This window comes from Xenopus laevis, chromosome 8L (genome assembly GCF_017654675.1).
Source record: "Xenopus laevis strain J_2021 chromosome 8L, Xenopus_laevis_v10.1, whole genome shotgun sequence".
NCBI classification, from domain to species: Eukaryota; Metazoa; Chordata; class Amphibia; order Anura; family Pipidae; genus Xenopus; species Xenopus laevis.
In genome coordinates, this window is record NC_054385.1 from 72,270,334 (window position 1) to 72,292,150 (window position 21,817).

At 39.4% G+C, this 21,817-nt stretch overlaps 1 protein-coding gene across 1 annotated transcript in view; it reads right to left on the reverse strand.

Annotated features, from left to right (window-relative positions):
- Positions 1-206: 206 nt before the first annotated feature.
- lrfn1.1.L (leucine rich repeat and fibronectin type III domain containing 1, gene 1 L homeolog) overlaps positions 207-21,817 on the reverse strand; it is a 54,370-nt gene continuing 32,759 nt past the window's right edge. The window contains exons 3-5 of the mRNA XM_018230314.2: positions 14,772-14,854; positions 7,695-9,096; positions 207-2,109 (exon numbers count right to left, since the gene is read on the reverse strand). Coding sequence (XP_018085803.1) covers positions 1,263-2,109; positions 7,695-9,076 — 2,229 coding nt within the window. The 5' untranslated portion in view covers positions 9,077-9,096; positions 14,772-14,854 and the 3' untranslated portion in view covers positions 207-1,262. The remainder of the gene's footprint in view (positions 2,110-7,694; positions 9,097-14,771; positions 14,855-21,817) is intronic.

Here is a 21,817-nt window from a genome sequence, read left to right on the forward strand (position 1 = left end):
ACCAGTGCTCTTTCCCAAATTCTTACTGATCCCCAAATAAACAGCATAACCTCACACATCTATCACCTTCATACTTCTGCTCCTCACAGCCAGCATCTTCCTTTTTGCTCTCCCACACAGGCAGCGATTCTGCCATTCACACAGTGTGCTTATTTGGGGGAAGGACAATAAAGCAAATGCAGAAAGAAAACACAGGAGCAAAGCACTGAATCACAGATAGGAGTTTTATTCCCCCCTTACCAACTCGAGTGTTTCCCTCTGCAGTGGTATGTGTGGGGGCTGACACAGATCTTTAATGTAAAAACCTGTGTTAAGTATTCATCTGTTAAACTTTCTTCCTGTCAAGTCCCAGGGAGGCTTCTGACTTCATGGACTCAAAATGGATCCAGACCAGCTAGATGTACAGAAGGTATAGGTTATCAGGGTTTCTTGCCATCTTGGTGGATACATCCCTGTGGGATTTCACTTTCTCAACTTCATAGGAAGGTTTTGTACAGTACATTTGGGCATTGTGTCATTTGTGCATATGTCCTGTTTTCCCCTGGATGAACCAGCATGTCCATCCATCACCTCCACCCATGGGCACAGAACCCACTAGGAAAGGGGAGGCCTTTTTCTGGGTGGGGTCCGAAAATCCTGTGTGCTGGTCTCTCTCTCAGTTTAAGGCACTGCTTTAAGGGCTCAACATTTATCCACTACAACACCAAAACCCAAGCAGAGCAACAGCCCTCTATATCTCAAACTGGAGTACAGAGATGTTTAGAAACAAATTAGGGAAAGTGTGTACATTTTGTTACTGAGCAGCAGTGTTGGGTGGGTGGAGAGTAATCTAGAAACAATTTATTTAGCATTTGGTGCTGTTGACTTCATTTGCTGGGTTTGAAAGCAGTTGTGTTTGGTCCCATTTTGCTCTGCTGGCTCAGGAGCAGCAAGTTTGTGATGGTAAGCTGAATGGTCACATTTTCAAACCTCTCCTGGTGAATGCAATTGCTGTGTTTTACATCAATATCTAGCCTAATGTAAAGACTGCTTCCTTACACTAAACACAACCTAGGCTATGGAATGTCTTAGTGTATGGTTGGTTGAATCAGAGTTAATATAGAGGCTGTCTACTACTTTTGTCTGGTTCTTGTTTGAGGACAAGTACTGGAGCACTTAGCAGATATCTATGATGCAGCACACTCATTCTGAAGATGGACAGACCCCTTACATGTTTCTCTGTGTTACCTGCACCCTACAGGTTCTGTGCCCCCAAGGTGTCCTTAAACTGTGCTCTCTAGCATCCACTCTGTGCTGCTAAATGTGACCCTCCTGTGATCAAGAGCAGTCTCCTGATTCTGCAGCTCAGATGTGGACATGTGTCTCTTTGTCCGTGCCCTGCGGGGATAACTGTGGCTCTGGAACAAAGAATAGTCTCCATCAAAGGAGAATCTATGCTGATAAGTCCTGGGAATTGCTTTGGGCCCCTTCTGATTTTGCCCATCAGTGCTTATCAGACACAGTGAGGTTGTTGAGCCAAGTGCACTGGTTTCTGTTTGTTCTCCATCCCCTGAAAGAGAGGACAGGAGAGCCACTGTTTGAAGATCACTGGATGTCCTTGTTCTCCTCTTGTCCAGCTGTGTCAAAGGGATTGGACTAGGTGAAAGTTGGGGATCTTCTTTGCCATGGTCTTTGCTTTCCACTGGATGATCTTTGGAAGGCGGTGGTAATGGTTCATAGTTATTCTCTCCCAACTTGGCACAGGAAGGGGCAGAGGCCACACCTTGTTGGCCATTTGTCTGGGAATACACATTACTGACCCTCGTTTTCCCTCCTTCTTCTTGGCCACTATACACCTTATATCTTATCATAAGGATGATGATAAATACAAGCACTGATGCCACAATGATTCCTCCAATAATTATGATCATAGTGCCCCCAAGGAACTGTGTATGAAGTGGTTGACACTGCCCACTCTCTTCCCGTGTGCTGAACTGGACACAGCCTACCACCCGAGTTGCAGTCAGGGAGGTCATTCCGTCATCATACACAGCCAGAACACAAAGATCATACTCTCTTCCAGGTGCCAAATCATTAACCAAAAAGCTTCTGTTGCTGGGTGGAATCATCCTGCAGGGATACATTAAAAGATCCAATGTGAGTCATATGAGATAATAAATGAAAAGTGGAGTAAGGAAATGAAACTGATTTTTTATAAACAGAAGAAATAAAGAAGAAATACAGAAGAAGAAATAGTAAAGATGAACAGAAGACTGACATAATTATTGGGTAAGAAAAATAGCTTGTAGCAGGAGAAAAGAAGCACCTACACAAGGCAAACACGACAAAAAAGATGTTAAAAGAAAACAGTAATCATCATCTACAGACAAGAACGAGGAAGGCACAAAGAGATACATGTAAAAGTGGAAGAGAGGTGGGCCATGGGAATGCAAAATACATACATACAGTATCCAACACAGTTTAGAATGTAGCATTTTTACTATTTAAAAATTCTGTTAATAAAAAATAGAAGCATGCAGTATCTGATCCCTCTCCCAGGAGGCATATCTGCAATATTAGTTTAGCTTTTATTAACCACCCTGCTTTAATAAAGTAATTCCAGATTTTACTATTGTAGTCTCCGATGAAACTTAAAGGGATACTGTCATGGGAAAAAATGTTTTTTTCAAAATTAATCAGTTTTTTATATTAAATTTTGAAATCTGACATGGAGCTAGACATATTGTCAATTTCCCAGCTGCCCCAGGTCATGTGACTTGTGCTCTGATAAACTTCAGTTACTCTTTACTGCTGTACTGCAAGTTGGAGTGATATCACCCCCTCCCTTCCCCCCCCCCAGCAGCCAAACAAAAGAACAATGGGAAGGTAACCAGATAGCAGCTCCCTAACACAAGAAAACAGCTGCCTGGTAGATCTAAGAACAACACTCAATGGTAAAAATCCATGTCCCACTGAGACACATTCAGTTACATTGAGAAGGAAAAATAGCAGCCTGCCAGAAAGCATTTCTCTCCTAAAGTGCAGGCACAAGTCATATGACCAGGGGCAGCTGGGAAATTGACAAAATGTCTAGCCCCATGTCAGATTTCAAAATTGAATATAAAAAAATCTGTTTACTCTTTTGAGAAATGGATTTCAGTGCAGAATACTGCTGGATCAGTACTGTTAACTTAATCATTTTGAAAAAAAATGTTTTTCCCATGACAGTATCCCTTTAAACGTAAAGGTGGTGGTGGTGGTGATGATATGGCAATAATGTGAACAAATGTGCCTTTAAGAATGAATATATACATGGACACCAAGTGCTAAATTAATGATAACTGCAAATTCTGTGTAGGTTGAAGAATACTGTATGTATCAAGCCGAGTCTGCATTTGCACTTGCGCCTTTCATCTACTGACATGCCTCATTTGTATTTTTACAATGTACAATCAAAATATAGAATATAAGCTAATGACTATTGAGGACAATTACTGTACCATAAGAGTACCCAAATTTTGGAAATTTCAAGGGCATTTCTATCAAATGCAAATAGCTGGATTTTCTAGAAGTGTCACAACATTGAGATACTAAAATAGAAAAATGTTCCTTGCCTTCACAGTATCGCCATATCATCCACCACCACCTTTACCCTAATTTAAGTTTCACAGGAGAGTACAAGAGTGAAATCTGGAATTAAATCTGAAGAAGGGTAGAGAGGGAATGGAGCGACAGTTCTGTATCTGTGTCAAGGTAAAGCAGGAAACGAGAAACAATGTAATAAATCACAGAGAAGATGATGAATGCACAAGAAAATATATGGGGAACCACAGAGATAAGCAGGACTGTTCCAGGATGATGACAGCAGGACAGCCAAAACAGAGAAGGGACTAAAGCAGAACAGCATAGAAGGATCATTTACAAAACAGTAGGATCAGATAGAGGGGCCATCAGCAGAAGGAGACAACTGCAGGAGAGAGACTGTGGCAGAACCAGCACTGCAGATAAGAGGCAATGACAATACTGTGACTGGAGACAGGGGACAGTGACAGAAGTAGGACCTTAATAAACACAACCACAGCGTTTTTTTGCTATTGAGAAGTGCTCTCCTCATTCTTTAATTTGTTGCCGGATGTTGGGATAGTGGTGTACCCAAGCGAGGATTTGATGCAATCTTTAACAAATTGAAAGGGCAGTGCGGAGAACGTCATTTGCTTATTTTGAAGTAGGACTAGATATAGCAAACAGCACCGGAACAGAACAAAGTAACCAACCAAGAACAGTGAGTGGCACAACATGAGATACAGATTGAGGAATGAGAAAAATAGGAGCAATGATCAAGCAGGAAATCTATTCTGACTAAAGAGATATTGTCAGTAAATGGAATTCATATAAGGAGCAGTGGCAGCACAGCAACTGTGAACAAGGGTCACATCAGAAAGGGAATACACAAAAGGGGCAGGACCAGCATATCATATGAGACTACAGACAGAGGACAGTAGTAGAAACTGTGATTTTATTACAGGACGGAAGCAAAGGAAAATATATTTAGGAGTGCACCACATCAGTTCACATAGCAAGGGTGCAGCAGTAGAAAAACATGTATTTAGGAAACAGCAATGTAACTAAAAGACAACTGCAAAATACCTGTCGTAGATAGTGTCGGAATGTATTTAGGAGACAATGGTAGTACAAGGGTTGTTGCTAGGGGAGAGTGGCAGAATGGAAAATGCAGAGAGAAGGCACTTGCAGAGCAGGGACTGAAGCTAAATGTCAGCAACACAAACAAGTGTTTAACAGACAGCGGCAAAACATAGAATATACCATGGAGCAGCAGCAGTTGTACAGAGAAATAGTCACAGGATAGGGAATAATAAAAAACAGCTTAGAAGTTAATGTTGATTTTTCAGAAAGTAGTAAGGCAGGAGATGCAGATGGGACACAAAAACACATCAGTAACTTTTAGGAGGGGCAGTGGGAGAGCCTGAAATACATATGGGGCCACAGTCAAAAAGAGACAGAGGAGCCCAGAAAAGTGGGCAAAATAAGGTCCCCAGCTTGATGCCTACCTGGCATTAATAAAAAATGGACCAAAGTGCATTGGGACCAATGGTCAGATTTGCAGGTGTATTTGCATTGCACAGCAATAGGAATAGTATAAACAATGGATAGTGCAGAATGGTAGTGTAGAGAGTCAAAAGAACAGAAAGAGCATCTAAGTTGGAAATGAAATAAGGTATTTACAATAAGTAAGTCCAAATGAAGGGACTGCCCTAGAAAAGTACATATAGACTGGAGTATATACAACTTTATGGAGAGTGCAAAGTTTCCAGCAAAGGAATATGAAGCAAAACAGTGTAACTAATGATGGAGCAGACATTACAGGCTGTATTGATAGGCTGGGCATAAGCATTCTATATGGCATATCAGTATACCAGGGGTCTGAGAGAAAATCAAATTATCATTGACTGTGGAAATAATAAGGAAAAGGAAGATCACTGAATTCCCCTGTAAGGATGCTCTCATTTAATTTAAACACATAGCCTACCTCTTGAAGCATTAACACACATCTGATTCAGCATTGGTAATGCTTTAACCACTATGAATGGCAGCAATACATCTGTAGTGCTTCCTTACTTAGACAATGCAGGGCCCGTGATATGAAGCAGAACTAAGGATAGGAGAACAGCTGGAGAATGGCAAATTCCTACAGTCAGTAAGAAAATAGCTAGAACTAAGGTTACAACCTGCCAATAAAATTAACCTTCATGGGCACACAGGGTATTCGCTACCGGCAGTAGGGCTGGAGAAGGACCAAGAATCCTCACTGCCAACTTCAAAGTCAATGTTTGGTGGGCTAAACACTGGTGGGATAAAATTTGTCAGCACTAGTGCTGAGAATATGCCAGTTATACCACAGCCTTATGCCAATTTTGTTAATGGGGAATTAAAAAAACAAAGATTAGAATGATGTATTTTTTTTAGAATGGGTGATATCTTTTTCCCTCTCTCCCCATTGTAATCCAACACTCAAGCTTTCTGTTCCAGTCTCTTCCTATCAATGCTTCATTTTCCTCTATGTCCATCTCTCTTCTCTGTTGATATCTTGCAATTCATTTGTGAGTCATATTGAGACTGGGGATCTGTTTTCTTGCAGAAAGCTGCCAATTGTACACTGTGTTCATAGCATTAGACACCTACCCAGAAGCAAGTCCCAAGTATAATTACTATTCATGCTGTCCCTGAGCTCTGATTATCTAACATACAATTCCAGCAACACTAATATACAATGAACTCTCACTCTAAAGAAAAGGCATAACAAAGGGCAAGAGTAATAACGAAACACAAGAAACATAATGAGAGGGTAAAAATAACATGCAGCCTTAATGAGTGACAGTATGTGTAATTAGGAAAAACACAAGAACAAGTCAACTCAACAGTACAAATTGGCCATGCAAAATATAGAATGGCAACTGTATAAGTGTAACAAGGGCATTATTGAGGCTAAGCATAGCCAGGCATGGGCAATTAGGGATATATAAACATTTATATCGAAGGGCAAGCCTAATGAGGGAGGGCAAATTTGAAAAGGTAAAAGTAAAGATGGTAGACTAATGTAGCAATAAAGCATTCTTAATAAGAGAATGCAAACCTAACAAAGTCATGAATTACATTATTTTTATATTTTCCGTCTAGTGGAATGATTAGGCGGTAAGTGTATAATGACTTTCTATTTGCTTTGTTTTCCTTTAGCCCCGATGAAGGCATTATTAACTTATACATTGTTACTTATACTTATACCATGATCATGCCACTGGCCCCAAGCTTTTTACCAGCTCCCATAATCTGATATTCTATAATAAACCTCTAGCATAGTCTAGTGATCCAGAGGGGTGTGTGAAACATTATTTGAGGCACTGTTAGCAATACAGGTGTATTCTCGGTTTTTGCTTTTTCAGGAATGTTGGGTTTAACAGATCAAGAGAATGACAAAGGGAAAGAATGGCAAGCATGGAAAACAAACTTAATGGGCCATTTTCTTATTAGAGGGGGGTTATCATGATGGCACAATTTTATTTGAGCTATATGTACAGATTACAAGAGAACCTAAGAGTTGTTTTATTATATGACACAAACTATAAAATGCACAATCTCTTTTCAGCTGACAGATGGGTTGCTAAATAAATTCTTGGGTTCCTAAAGCTATTAAATACACATAAAAAGATAAGTAGCTTGGATTGTGCATATATTTTCTGTATTTACTTTTATTACGTTCCCCCATATATATTAAACCAAACAGCGATATTACTCATCGATGTGTTATTAACGATGCATAAATAATGGGTTATGTTCAGAGATCAGTGAGCAGTGGGGTGGGGTTGTGTTGTCCCATTCATAAGGTTTATTGGATTTAGACCACAGACAGCATAGCATTGCTTTCTTTCATTTTTTGCTCTTCCCACAAATCACTATTCTTTGGCTGTTCAATGAGTGCTTTTACTGTGGAATGCTGTGTGGGTTTCAGAATAGTATTTGTGGGCAAAATTATGTGCTGCTGAGACCACTTCTGCTGGACTGAATGATTGTGTCTATTTGACATATCCATCTATCTACACAGGTTTAGCATATACATGGCCCACTTCATAATAAAGTTATATTCTCACAGGGGAGAAAATTACATTCAGTATTTGATATATATATACTGTATATCTCACCTATACACCAGAGAGTCATCCAGAGAGCTGTTATACTGGATCTGGTACATGCGTATTCCAGGTATGTGACGCTCAGAGGGCCACTGAATTACCACAGATGTGGATTTGAGCTTGTCCATCACTATTCTTCGATCATGATGGCTCTTTGTATCATTAAAGCCAGGCTTGGTAGAAGTTGTAATATCTGAGGAGCCAGGATCTGGTTCTTTCATGTGTGCTGTATTGTTAACCAAAAGTGGAAGGGGTACTATTTCCAATTCCACTGGGGCAGTAGCCTCTCCAGCTGCATTGGAGGCAATGCAAGTGAAAGAACCACTGTCTTTCAGTGTGGTAATCATGATGTCCAATGATCCATTGTCATGGGCCATGAGTCTTGTTGTATTATGAATTAGCTTGCCATCAGGACCAATCCAATGGATTGATGGCTCTGGATCTCCTACTGCCTTGCACTTCAGACTGACTGATTGTCCCTCCATGACAAAGGGTTTGCTGGCAAAATGTCGTGTTATAAGAGGTGGCTCACAGATAAACTCCTCCTCTTGGATTGACCAGAAATACTTGTCTGTCAGCTGCTCTGGGGAGGCACATGTCTCTAGATCATCCTCTCTAGTCAGTCGTCGAAGCCACAGAAGTTCACAGTTACAGTGTAGAGGATTTCCACCAAAGCTTATGGCCAAGCTGGATGGGCTGGAGCCTCTAGCATTGGCTAACACTTGTGACCTAAGAAAAAGGTTGTCAGGTGGCAGCTTGTGCAACCGGTTTGAGGTCATGTCCAGTCTCACCAGTTTATGAAGCATGGTAAATGTCCCCTCAGCAATATGGTCAATAAGATTGTGATCAAGTGTCAAAGTGTTAAGATTGACCATTTGACCAATGTCATCCCAGGGTAATTCCTCTAAATTATTGTAAGACAAGTCAAGGTCTTCTACAGTAGACAGAAACTCAACAAAAGCACCAGGTTGTATAAAACTGATCTGGTTGTTGCCAAGAATGAGGTGACGCAGGTTGCCCAGCCCTCGAAAGTGTTCATGCCTCAGTATAGAAAGCCGGTTGCTGTTCATGTGCAGAGCTCTTAAAGAACGGAGGTCGAAAAATGCCAGTGGCACAATCTGGCTAATTGTATTTCGTGACAGTGTCAGATGCACAAGGTTGGTCATATTAGCAAAGTCCTTTCGCCGGATGATGGTAATAAAATTGTCAGTCAGACGTAGCTCTACTGTTCGACGATCAATGGCTAGTGGCACAAAAAGGAGACCTGTCTTGGCACACAGCATGGTTAGTGTAGGGGAGTTGCTCTGGCAGAGGCATCGACCAGGGCAGTGCTGTGTGGCCCCTACATACCCCATGGCTCCCATCACAAGCAGGCATAGCAGCTTCTCCATGGCCCTTTGGCCAAGATGGTCTATATAAGAGAAAGAAAAAAAGTGAATTTTCAATTTACAATTAAATACCAATTTTAAAGGAGAAGTAAAGGCTTGGTGCACTTGGGGTGCCAAATGTGATTGTATTGACTTACCTGAAACCCTGGTCCAGTACTCCTATCAGCAGAAAACTGCACCAGCCCGGGGTTATACCAGTGAGCACCACGGAGCGATCCACTTCTGTCTTCTTCTCTCTTCAAATTTCCCAGGGCAAACGCTTGCGCAGTTGAATGAAATAGCCGATTTTTAGTTAAAGTTCAGCTTTTTGTTCCACTGGGCATGCGCAGCGGCGCAGAGACAGAGGAAGACAGAAGAAGATCGCTCCGTGGTGCTCACTGGTATAACCCAGGGCCGGTGCAGTTTTCTTCTGATAGGAGTTTCAGGTAGTCAATACAATAACTTGGGGGTGCTTAACATTTGGCACCCCCAAGTGCACCAAGCCTTTCCTTCTCCTTTAAACACAATTTTTCTTACTAACAACAAACTCAAATTATTATTTATCAATGTATTGCTCAAAAGTCCCAATGAATCCACAAAGTTTAATAATGACTCTGGCTTAAGAACAAAATGATCTAACACTTTTTCTTAGAGGCAAAGAATAAAACCAAAGAATTGTCTGAAAATACTTCCATGCATAGATTATTATACATTGTTGAGATAATGGCATACATATGACTTAAAACCAAAGCAATTCTCATTTTTAGAGGACAATATTTCACACTATCTTTCAGGATTTGTCAAATATTTAGGTTTGCCCAAGCCAAACCCTTGAATAAAATCAAGAACGATACAAAAAAAGTATTTTTTGCAAATTTTAATATTCAAATTAGCCATTGTCTTTGCTGTTCAGCCAAATCTTTTGTCAAGGATTCAGTATTCAGCCGAATTCAAAAATTATGAATTTTGTGTATCTCTAGTCTTTAAAACACCTCTGTTATAAATTCCACTGGGGCAAACTAATGAACATAGGTGCTAAACTATGTAAGAGTACAGTTATTAACAACAATTAATTTTTTTTAACTTTACTCAAAGTTGGAAAATTGTAGCAAATCAATGATTGGATACTTGTAACGGTCGGCACCCAACACCAGAACAAATGCCAAGCACCCTGGTCTCGGCTCGTGCTTCACCTGTAGTGTGACCGCCTTTGGCTTCGGGAGGAGCCCTCAGCTACTTGGATGCCACCAGGACTTAAACGAGAGGTGCAAGGCCAGATGTTCTGGATAGGCAGAGGGCACGACTGTTTAGCGAGAGTCTTTGGGCAGAAGGTCGTAGTACAAGGCGTTAGGCAAATAGAGTAGTCAGATCAGGCCAGGTCAGGGCAGGCAGAGAATAAATGTAGTCAGACAGGCAAGGGTCAAACCAGGAAGTCAATCAGAGGGTTAAGGCAGAATCTGCGTCAGATATTAGGCAAGGGGTCAGGATACAGAAAGTAGAATCGTCAAGAACAGGCTGGGGTCACAACAGGTAATCAAAACAGGTTTTCAGGAACAGGAATAGCAACAGCTAAGCACCAGGAACAAATCCTATCACGGGCAAGGTCCTTTAGCTCTAATAGGCCTTATATACATTCAAATTTGGCGTGATGACGCCAGCGCGCCTTTAAAAAACAAGGAGGCGCGCGCGCCCCTTAAGGATCCAAGATGGCACCGGACACGGAGCGCCGCGGTGGGCGTCCCCGCCACACCACTGGACCACCAGGGTAAGTCGGATTCCTTACATTACTATTGGCAACTGCAGACAAGAAACTTTGTACCTATGTTTGTAATGTACTATTATCAAAATGTCTTTTTCCCTTTCTGCATTGGAAACGTTTACCATTGCGTCTCTGGCACTCTCCACTTTGCAGTCAAACTATGATTTATGCACTTTATTTAAACCCCTTAGGTATGGTTGTGTGAAAGTAGGGAGGGGTGTGTGTATGGATGCTGGGTTTTCATTTGGAGGGGTTGGACTTGATGGACTTTGTCTTTTTTCAACCTGATTTAACTATGTAACTATGTTACTATGGTTAAAATTAAGAATATACTATGAAAAACACCATAAATAAACACATGGTTTAAAGGAAAACTGCTTTCTGCCATTTGTATTCATACCAGAAAAAAATGAATTGCATACTGCACCTAACATAATACAATGATATAATTAGGTCAGAGAGGAATGCGGCAAACTGGAGAATGGTTGGGTGGGGGAGTTTCTTTCCTCTGGATAAGTTGGAATATAGGTAGCAATTATATAAGAAAGGGGTAGAAATTGATGGATCTGTATCTTTGCTTTCAACTTTAACAAGTTTGTCATAAAATAATCACTATAAAAGATGACATTTATAAGTCTCCTTTCCATCACTGCCTTTTATATTCACTTACAGTATTTAGATTACTGATATTCTACTCACTAAAAGCTTCTTACTAGTTGAAGATCATTTTTGAAATGAATAAAATTGCTTCAAATTAACAAGTCCGTGGGGATAATATCAGAGCGAAACCTTTGCTCAGCCAAAATAAGAAGCTACGGTTCTAATGGAGGGCACACATGTCTCTTCTGTCTATGAGGCAGTTGCAATCAATATACGACTAACAGAACTATGTATTTTTGTGTATGGCTGATCTTTTTGGCCTTTTTCTCTAATGCTTAAAGGGATATTGCCATGGGAAAAGTTTTTCAAAATCAATCAGTTAATAGTGCTGCTCCAGCAGAATTCTGCACTGAAATCCATTTCTCAAAAGAGCAAACAGATTTTTTAATATTCAATTTTGAAATCTGACATGGGGCTAGACATATTGTCAATTTCCCAGCTGCCCCAAGTCCTGTGACTTGTGCTCTGATAAATAGTGATGGGTGAATTTGCGCCGTTTCGCCGAAAAATTTGCGAAACGGCGCCGGCGTCTAGTTTTTGACGCCGGCGTCCGTTTTTTTGAAAAAAATTTTTTTGACGCTGGCGAATTTTTGCCGCAAATTTATTCGCTGGCGGCAAAACACGCAAATTCACCGCGAATTCTCGCCTGGCGAATAAATTCGCCCATCACTACTGATAAACTTCAATTACTCTTTACTGCTGTACTGCAAGTTGGAGTGATATCACCCCCTCCCTTTTTCCCCCCAGCAGCCAAACAAAAGAACAATGGGAAGGTAACCAGATAGCAGCTCCCTAACACAAGATAACATCTGCCTGGTAGATCTAAGAACAGCACTCAGTAGTAAAAACCCATGTCCCACTGAGACCCATTCAGTTACATTGAGAAGGAAAAACAGCAGCCTGCCAGAAAGCATTTCTCTCCTAAAGTGCAGGCACAAGTCACATGACCAGGGGCAGCTGGGAAATTGACAAAATGTCTAGCCCCATGTCAGATTTCAAATTTGAATATAAAAAAATCTGTTTGCTCTTTTGAGAAATGGATTTCAGTGCAGAATTCTGCTGGAGTAGCACTATTAACTGATGCATTTTGAAAAAAACATGTTTTCCAAAGACAGGGTCCCTTTAAAATGTATTATTAGTGATGGTCGAATCTGTCCTGTTTCGCTTTTTCCTAAAAATTTGCAAAACGTGAAAAATTTGTGAAATGCATTGAAGTCAATGGGTGTCAAAATAATTTTGATGTGCAACAATTTTGACGTGAGTAACAATTTTTATATGCAAGACTATATGGTCCAAATTCATTAAAGTCAATGGGCGTTTGAATAATTTTGACACGAGACAATTTTTATGCACGCAACAATTTTGACGCAATCCAATTTTTTTAGACGAGGTGAATTCTCCTCGCAGTTTTGCAAATTTATTCACAGGCGGCGAAAATTGGAAATTCCCCGCAAATCCATGCCTGGTGAATTTATTCACCCATCACTATTTATAATCATTATCACTACTTGGTCTAGACAGCCAGTGGAGTAACTAGATGCTACTGGGCCCCACAGCAAATTAATTTTAGGGCCCCCAACATTTCCAGAGGTTGTCCTGTTTTACCAATATATATTGACATTTCTCATTAATTAGTGCCTCATAGGCCCCCTATACCTCCTGGGCCCCCCTGCAGCCGCAGGGTCTGCTTCCTCTGTAGTTACACCCCTGTAGACAGCTATTGCATAAGCTTTGTGTTTTGCCCATAGAAGCATGTTGCATACAAGGCCTAAACCACCTTAAGGAACCAACTGTATGTAGACTGACATCCCCTGCACAAGCCAAGCGAAGATGTTTGCAAAAGGGAGTTGAATTTAAAGGAATATCTATACGAGACAAGTTTCTTATTTCTGAGAGATTCTTTATTCAAGATATAAGAGTCGAATAATCAATGTAATAGATGAGCAACTTTTTATTGCTGCAGGCTGCAAGTGGACAGTCACCATTTTTGAATGCAAAAATGTATTAGACATAGAAGAACCCTCGATTAAATCAGAACTGTCTGACATATCTATGACATACTGTATTTTTATATAACAAAGGCAAAGTACACATAGCTTCTAATCATATTGTGACATGAATATGTATTTTCTAAACATTCGTTTTCTATTCCTCTCCACAAGTGGTTGGGAGGCTTGTTTGTGATGGGTTATGTGAGGTGGTAGTTGCTTGTCCTGCTGTTCTCAGTAGAGATGTGTCAGTTGTCTTAGATTAAGTAACATGAGACTAAGCTGTTGTGACATTTTTGGACAGGGCAAGCGTGGACTTTTCAATTTGATTAGGCTTCACCAGAGACATGCAGGCTGCTTCACAACTGTGTGTCTGTCATTGGCAAAGTGGGAGGAGGTGAGTCTAACATCCATAAGGCAGAAAAACATGCTGTTAAATAAAGTGTGCACCAATGAGCTGATATAGCACAGAGAGTGAGTAACTTTGTGGCAGGAGGCAATCATATGGCTTCCCAGAAACTTAGATAAGAGCCTAATGTACCATGATATAAAGAGGCCATTATGATGTCAGAGGAAACCTAATGTACAGTTTAACAGAGAATAAAATGTAAGATTGCTCAATTGGCAAATTAATGGATATCACAAGCAACAACACAGGCTAACAATAGCAACATACCGGGCACCTACAGAGACCTCTCGGGAGAGGACCACATCAGCTCACCAATGCAGTCCTCAACAACATGATTTTCAAACCTGCAAGTTAAATATATGTCCAATTTTTGGCCAGATATTCATTAGACAGGTCCCCCCAAGGCCCAATAAGCATGGCGATAAACCGAGGGAGTTCTTTGTAACCCAGTTCATCATCATAATACAGTGAGCTACTCAAAAGGTTGCTTAATGTAAACATTTGTGTCATTGAAAAACTGGTGTACAGGAAGCCCCATGTGGCATCACAGAGACAGGCAATAACAGGTCTGTAGGTAAGAAGGTCAGGGAAGGGCAGGCAAAAGCCAGTTCATATAACAGACACGGATCAAAACCATGAGTTCAAAAGTAAAAGATAAGGGCAAGGCCAGAACTCATTAACGTGCAGCAACTCAGGACCCTTAACTGGGGAGTTGCTTGCAGCTGAACCCAAACATCCTGTAGGTGTCAGCAATGAAAAGCAGAGGCAAATAGAAAACACCTTCATGGCCTCCTGTAGCTCAACTAAACCTTGGGGTGTGGACTCCACAGATTCTAGTTTGCAAGATCTGACAAGTGTGCTCCCTGTGTTCTTTGTGCACATGCAAAACAGTACATTACCTACCTCTCACCAGGGAGGGTGCATTACATTTTGTCCTGAGGTAGCACAACAGGAAGCCCTGTCACATTGCAGCATCTTACAGGAACCTACCAATGACAAAAACAATTTTTTGACAGAATTACAATTTTCATTAACGAATGGAACGTATGGAACATCACAAAAACTTCTTTCTCCACAGAAAGGAAGGTTGATTCCAGTTATTAGAGTGAGTTGTTGATTTGCTAAGCCCACGGCTTCCCATTATCCCATTAGATCACTCGTTTCCCAGCAGTGCCCCAAGCATTAACACAACTCAGCCAGACAGGATTGATCATCCACTTAAAGATGTAGTTGTAATCTGTCCCAAAAGCTTGCAGTCAGTTGCTCCTATTTATTGTCCATTGCTCCTAGGTAAATCTTTTTTCTTTTTATCTGGAACCTAGATTGCAGCGGTCATAAAGGGGAACCTGTTTCTACATAGGGTTGCCATTCAGTTTCATACTTTTATGCATCATATCCCTATCCTCATACTCTAAACATACACTTATATGGATTCAAGTCCCTTTTAATCTAGTAGTATTATGGGAGGCACTATTCCATTCATTCTCCAGTTTGGTTGGATAATAACATACCCTGTACATGTATAATGCATATAATGACCCCCTGCTCTAGAAATGTTACTGTATAGTGGTATTATATAACTGTAAATTATAGTAAGACCTCTTATCTGGAAAACCCCAGGTCCTGAACACTCTGAATAACAGGTGCCATACCTATATACTATAATAAAGAATAAAAAGCAATATTTATACATTTATAAAACAAAACACAGGTAGTATCCATATAAAATGCAAAAGCCTGCTTCAGCATCATATAAGGTGTGTGGTACATATCAATACCCCATCTACACAAATGTAAAAAGAGATTTTACATTATTTTATGATAATTTAGTAGCTAGGCAATGCATTCTTACTGAGCCAGCCTTTTAATCTGAATTAATTGAATGAATGTTTATGACCAAACTACTACTTTACTACTCCTTTATTCAGGTCCAAGGATGAGACCCTGCTATGTGACAGGCAAAGAGAATATTCATTTATTTGGGTATGGGAATAATGCTCAAGCATATTAAGTGAATGAACTAACATGATCAAAATCAGAATGCAGGATTAGTTTGCTGGTTGTGCTATATAACAAAAATTAACTAAGGTACTATTAATGATGGTACAGTACAGGATGATTAAAGAAAGTGCTTTTGGTGGGGAAATTCGATTCTAAGGTAGAGTTAACTGTTTCCATCTTAATAACTACAGTTACATAATGAATAACTCAATAACAAAAGAACTCTAGAATTCTATAAGAGTGCTCCAGAAATTCAATTGCATATGACAGATATATATATATATATATATATATATATAGTAGCTGCACAGCAAAATATAGTGTTGTCAAAATTTTGGTAAGATTAACTGTTTTGCAAATTTATTTACAAAGAGAACATTGCGAGTATCCCACACTGGGTAGTTTGCTTATTACCTTGTGATGCTTTAAATATTGCTGTTTACATATATGATGTTATATACTGTATTCTTATGTACTCTATATATTGATAAGCCTTAACAAGCCAGTTATTACGTTTATTAATCCACTGGTACAAGCATATGGTCCATTATAGGAACTGAATCAGCTATGCTGGAATATGGAACATTCTGACATCTTAATACCCTTGAGCCTTGGACACAGTTAGCCCTATAATCAGAGATTTTAAAAGTATCTTGCTGTATCTTCCCTTCATCTATATAGCAAGGGATAGCTGATAGGATACATATAACCTTTTATACTTGGGGATAACTATTATATTACTCCATGACATTTTTTGCACTAAATGCTGTGCAAATAGACTTTAAAGGAGAATTAACCCTAAAAATGAAAGTGGCTAAAAATGACATATTTTATATACTGAACTTATTGCACCAGCCTAAATTTCAGCTTATCAATAGCAGCAAAGATACAGGACTTCAAACTTGTCACAGGGGGTCACCATCTTGGAAAGTGTCTGCGACACTCACATGCTCAGTGGGCTCTGAGCAGCTGTTGAGATGCTAAGTTCAGAAGTCGTCACAAAATATCAAGCAGAAAAATGAGGTGTGCCTGTAATGTAAGATGGCGCTACAGAGCTGATTAATATTCTGATGGTAGCTGCACTGTGCTGCTATCTAGTAATTATCTGTATTAATTACAATGATCCAGGACTTCAAACTTGTCACAGGGGGGTCACCATCTTGGAAAGTGTCTGTGACACTCACATTCTCAGTGGACTCTGAGCAGCTTTTGAGAATCTAAGTTTAGGGGTCATCGCAAATTATCAAACAAAAAATAAGGTTGTCTATAATATATGCTGAAACTACAGGACTGATTATTAAATTCTGATGCTAATTGCCCTGGTTTCTGTGCTGCCGTGTAGCAATTATCTGTATTAATTACTAATCAGCCTTATATTGTGACATTTATATTCTATGTGTACTGTAAATTGTGAGTGGGTCCCTAAGCTCAGTAAGTGACAGTAGCACAGAACATGTGCAGTGAATCCACAGTAAAGAAGATGGGGAGTTACTGGAGCATCTTTGGAGACAAAAATCTTCACTGCTAAAGGGCTGTGGTTGCCTTGGGCTGGTACAGAAGCCCAAAACCTATTGTACAACATTAATAGCTACTTCTTTAGTCCTTTAAGCCTCATTTACAGGGATGAGAGATTGTTTTCTCCTGATGCAGATTAACAGTGAAATTTGTGTTTTCGCGAGTAGCGAAAATTTTAAAGAATCTGTGCTAGAAGTTCGCTGAGCATTTTGTTTTGCTAGGAAAAAAATGCGAAAAACACCCAATGATTTTCATGCATTTGGCATGACCAAAAATGACTTAATTTTAATCATAAAATGAAAAAAAATTTTTTTTTTAAAAAATGTCAGTAAATGGCTACTAAAATGTGCAGTATTATATGAATCTGCCATCTCAAACCTTTCGAGGTCATGTATGGCAGATGTCCCTATCCCAATTTTAAGATGTTGTGGTTTGCGCTGGGTTTAGCCAGATAATCCAAAAAAATTGGTGTGTTTTGGGCAACAACCTAAAAAAATCTAGCAATTTGGGAGAAAAGTCTGAAAAAATTGTAATTGATTCAGGGTTTTTGCTCGATTTTATCGAGTTTTTTCCCCAATCTGATTTTTTTTAGTTATTTTCATTATAATCAAGGCAAAAGCATGGATGGGAGCTTGGTTGAGCTTTTTTTTATTAAAAAAAAATATAAAATTTAGATAAAATATTTTAGTAAATAACCCCCTAAGCGTACTAAAAAAATTATGGTATGAGGGTGCAGGGCTAAATCTCAATTATTTTGAGACCAAATTCTCAAGCTACATATAGTAGTGCATATAGTACATATAGTTATACAAGTCCAGGTCTATTCATTATTGGACAGGTAGTAGAAAACATGACCAAATGTATTTGATTGACTAAATTGATATTTGTAATGGAGTATTTAAACAATCCCCATTGAAGTCCTAAAAGGCATCAGTGCATGTTGTACATGTTATTTCTGTACTGCTTTTTTTTCTAGCTATACAATAAAATCTTCTTTACAGGCTACCACAATAGCATCCTCTAGGGTTCCAGGAAGCAATTCAGGAGTGGAAAGGCAATAGCATCTCCTGCTGTTCCTTATCCGATACAATCAAATGAGACGATGCAAGAATGGAATTCTCTATGTACCATATTTATATATATATAATTGCCTATTAATGAAAATAAAAGGAATGCTGTTATAGTTTAAATATGCTTATCAGCTGGCAGCATTGCCATTCCTTCAGTTCATTAGCTCTATTTAGCAGAGACTTAGCTGCCTTCTTCAGTGTTATAGAGACAAATATGCCCCTGTCTGGGTTTCTCATGAAAATGCTGGCCAAACACCAACTGAATTGTTTTTCCCATTGAAGTGTTTGATTTATAAGAACAAATGTTTTTTTTTTTTTCTGTTCTAGAGCCTAATGGACCCATTATAGGAGATGTCAGATTGCTGTTCAGTTCCAAGGGCTTCCTTTGACTGATGGATATTCGAAAATATTTCAGTAGTATTATTCTTTATTTCTAAAGAACAGCACATATTACAGCACTTTATACATTGTTCACACTCCTGGTCTAGGGGAGCTTAAAGTCAAGGTCCCTATCACATACACATTGATCAGTTTTATTAGGAGTCAATTAACCTGCCTGTATGGTTTTGGAGTAAGGGAGAAACCAATGAAGGCACAGGGATAACATACAAACTGATACAGATGGCAATAGTGCTCAGCATTGATCATATTCCTTACAGATAGGAAATTGTAAACAAATTGACACCTTTATCACAGCTGATATATGTGTCAGTTCAATATAATATGTTTGACTGCTTTGAGCAGAAGAACCATAGAGCAGAATGGGGTTCAGTTGGCAAAGCAGTCAAACATGTTACTCACAGACATAAACTTTTGAGAAAAAAAGTATATGTTTTTGGAAACAAGTTTATAAACTTGTTACTTTTCAATTTTATGTTGAAGATTGTTGATGAGCCATCCAGAAATTATGGGTTTAGTTAGTGGTCATTAACAACCCAGGATACATAATAAATGTGCAAGTACTACAACCGTATAGGAACTATGACCCTAATATTATCTCATTTAAAGGAGAAGGAAAGCTATTGATGCAGTTTATTCCCAATAGATGCAATAGTGCAAAACAGAACGCTATATTTATTATGTAGAATGTTTTACCATACCTGAATAAACAGCCATATACCCTCTATTTGTTTGTTTAAGATAGCAGCTACCATATTAGCTTCATGTGTGTCTCTTGCTTGCTTGCTGATAGTTCTCTGCTCAGATTACAGCAGGGAGGAGAGAGGAGGAAGAGCAGAAGCTATGCAAGATCCTATCTGGGGCTAAGAGATAGAAATCTGATGCTTTTTTTCTTTTCATGGAGGACACAGAACAGTGGCACAGTGAGTGTAACTGTGTGTATTTATATAGGCATTTCTGATAATGCTTGCATCATTTTAACCTTCCCTTCTCCTTTAATGTTTGTTGCAAAAAGCAAATTTACACTGAAGCAACAAGATTCTAAATTTCAGTAAAACAAATTGTAGCACCTTACTTTCAGTACTTAAATTGGAATGTTAAGTATCAGCTACAAGCCCACAGCAGAAATGGTTGCTTTTTACCATTCTCAATTTACCTCTTTAAGAATGAACTGTTAAGGACCACCCTGTGTGGTATAACCACTCAGAAGCTAATAGGAATGAAAAGAAAAGCAACTTTAAGACAAAAGCTAATTAATGGTGGCTCCATTAACGAATTTAAATAATTTGGTTATAAAGGACTCTGAAAAAGCAAATGAGCTTAATCAGTTCATTTCATTAATGTATACATAAGAGAAAACAGGGGTTTAAGACACAATCTGTAAGGGCACAAATTGTTCAGCTCAATCAACACAATGGTACTTTAATGTTTACTTAAAGTTAATTTGAATAAGGCACCAGGACCTGATGGAATACACCCTCAAGTACTTAAAGAGCTTAGCTTAGTTTTGTTAAGGCGCCTTGTCTCATCTGTTATGGTACCTATGGTATAGAGGAAAGCTAATGTAATTCCAATATTTAAAAATGGATTACAATCTCAACCTGGTCCATAAATTTGACATCTGCGATGGACACATTTTTTTGAATGTTTGTTAAGAGATCATATCCAAGCTTATCCTTAGGAGAATGGCATTATAAGATGTAATCAGCATGGCTTTATTTGTTTGTTAAACAAACCGAGTAGCTGTTTTTTTATGAAACTAGTAGGAACCTGAATAGCGGGGTTGCAGTAGAGGTGACATAACTGTGTTCACCCTAAGCTTTAATACAGTGCTGCAGTTGCTTTTAAAACTAATATGTGTTTCTCTTGGTTAAGCTGTTTGTGCCTGGAAAGAAAAATGGCTAAGGGTAGGGACACACTGGGCGATTTGGGGAGATTTAGTCGCCTGGCGACTAATCGCCGCGACTTTCCACGACCAATCTTCCCCGAATGCCTCCCCTCACTCTGCGCCTGGATAAAATGAAAAATCGCCTGCGCTAATCACACGCGGCGATTTGTTTTCTGAAGTCGCCCGAAGTTTCCTCGTGAGGCAACTTCGGGCAATTTCGGAAAACGAATCGCCATGTGTGATTAGCGCCGGCGACTTTTCATTTTATCCAGGCGCAGAGTGAGGGGAGGCATTCGGGGAGAAAAGTCGCTGCGATTAGTCGCCAGGCGACTAAATCTCCCCAAATCGCCCAGTGTGTCCCTACCCTAAAGCATCATGTACAGAGGCTGGTTGTACATTCTTAATTGGGAGTAGTGTTCTTAGTCAAGTACTGCAGGGATTTTATAGTGATAGTGTCCACTTTAATAAGTTCAATAATGACTTGGGAGTGGGCACTTTAAGAACTGCATCATTGTGTGATTGCAGAAACAAAACTATGCAGCACAATTATTCCCATCCAGGCTGAGGCAACTTTGCAGCAGGGTTTGCACAAACTTGCAATCTGGGGAGCTAAGTGACAGGTGAGATTACATTTTGATAAATGTAAGGTTATGCACCTGGTACAGAATCACCCGTGACCCAGGATTTCAACATTTGCAAGCCAATTATATATAATTATTGTGATTTTGTTAGGCAAATACATAATGGAGGCAAACCTAGGGGTACCTTTTGCTGCAGCAAGCAATTCCAGTCAGAAGCAGCAATGGAAGGTCTCAATTAGGAGTATGAGAACTATGTATAGCTACGTATATAAAGGGACTACACAATAAACTGTCTGATGCTTTTGCTCTCTTGATCAATAAGCAGTTAGGTTTCATTTAAGCAAAAAGTTTAAACTTGATAGAAGTGTGTCTTTTTTCAACCTATATTTCTATGATGATGCAATAAACTACATAAAATATCTTGGAGGACTATCATGATGTGTAAAAAGTAGAGTGAAACATTACTGGCAAGGTTCATAGCAACCAATCAGATCT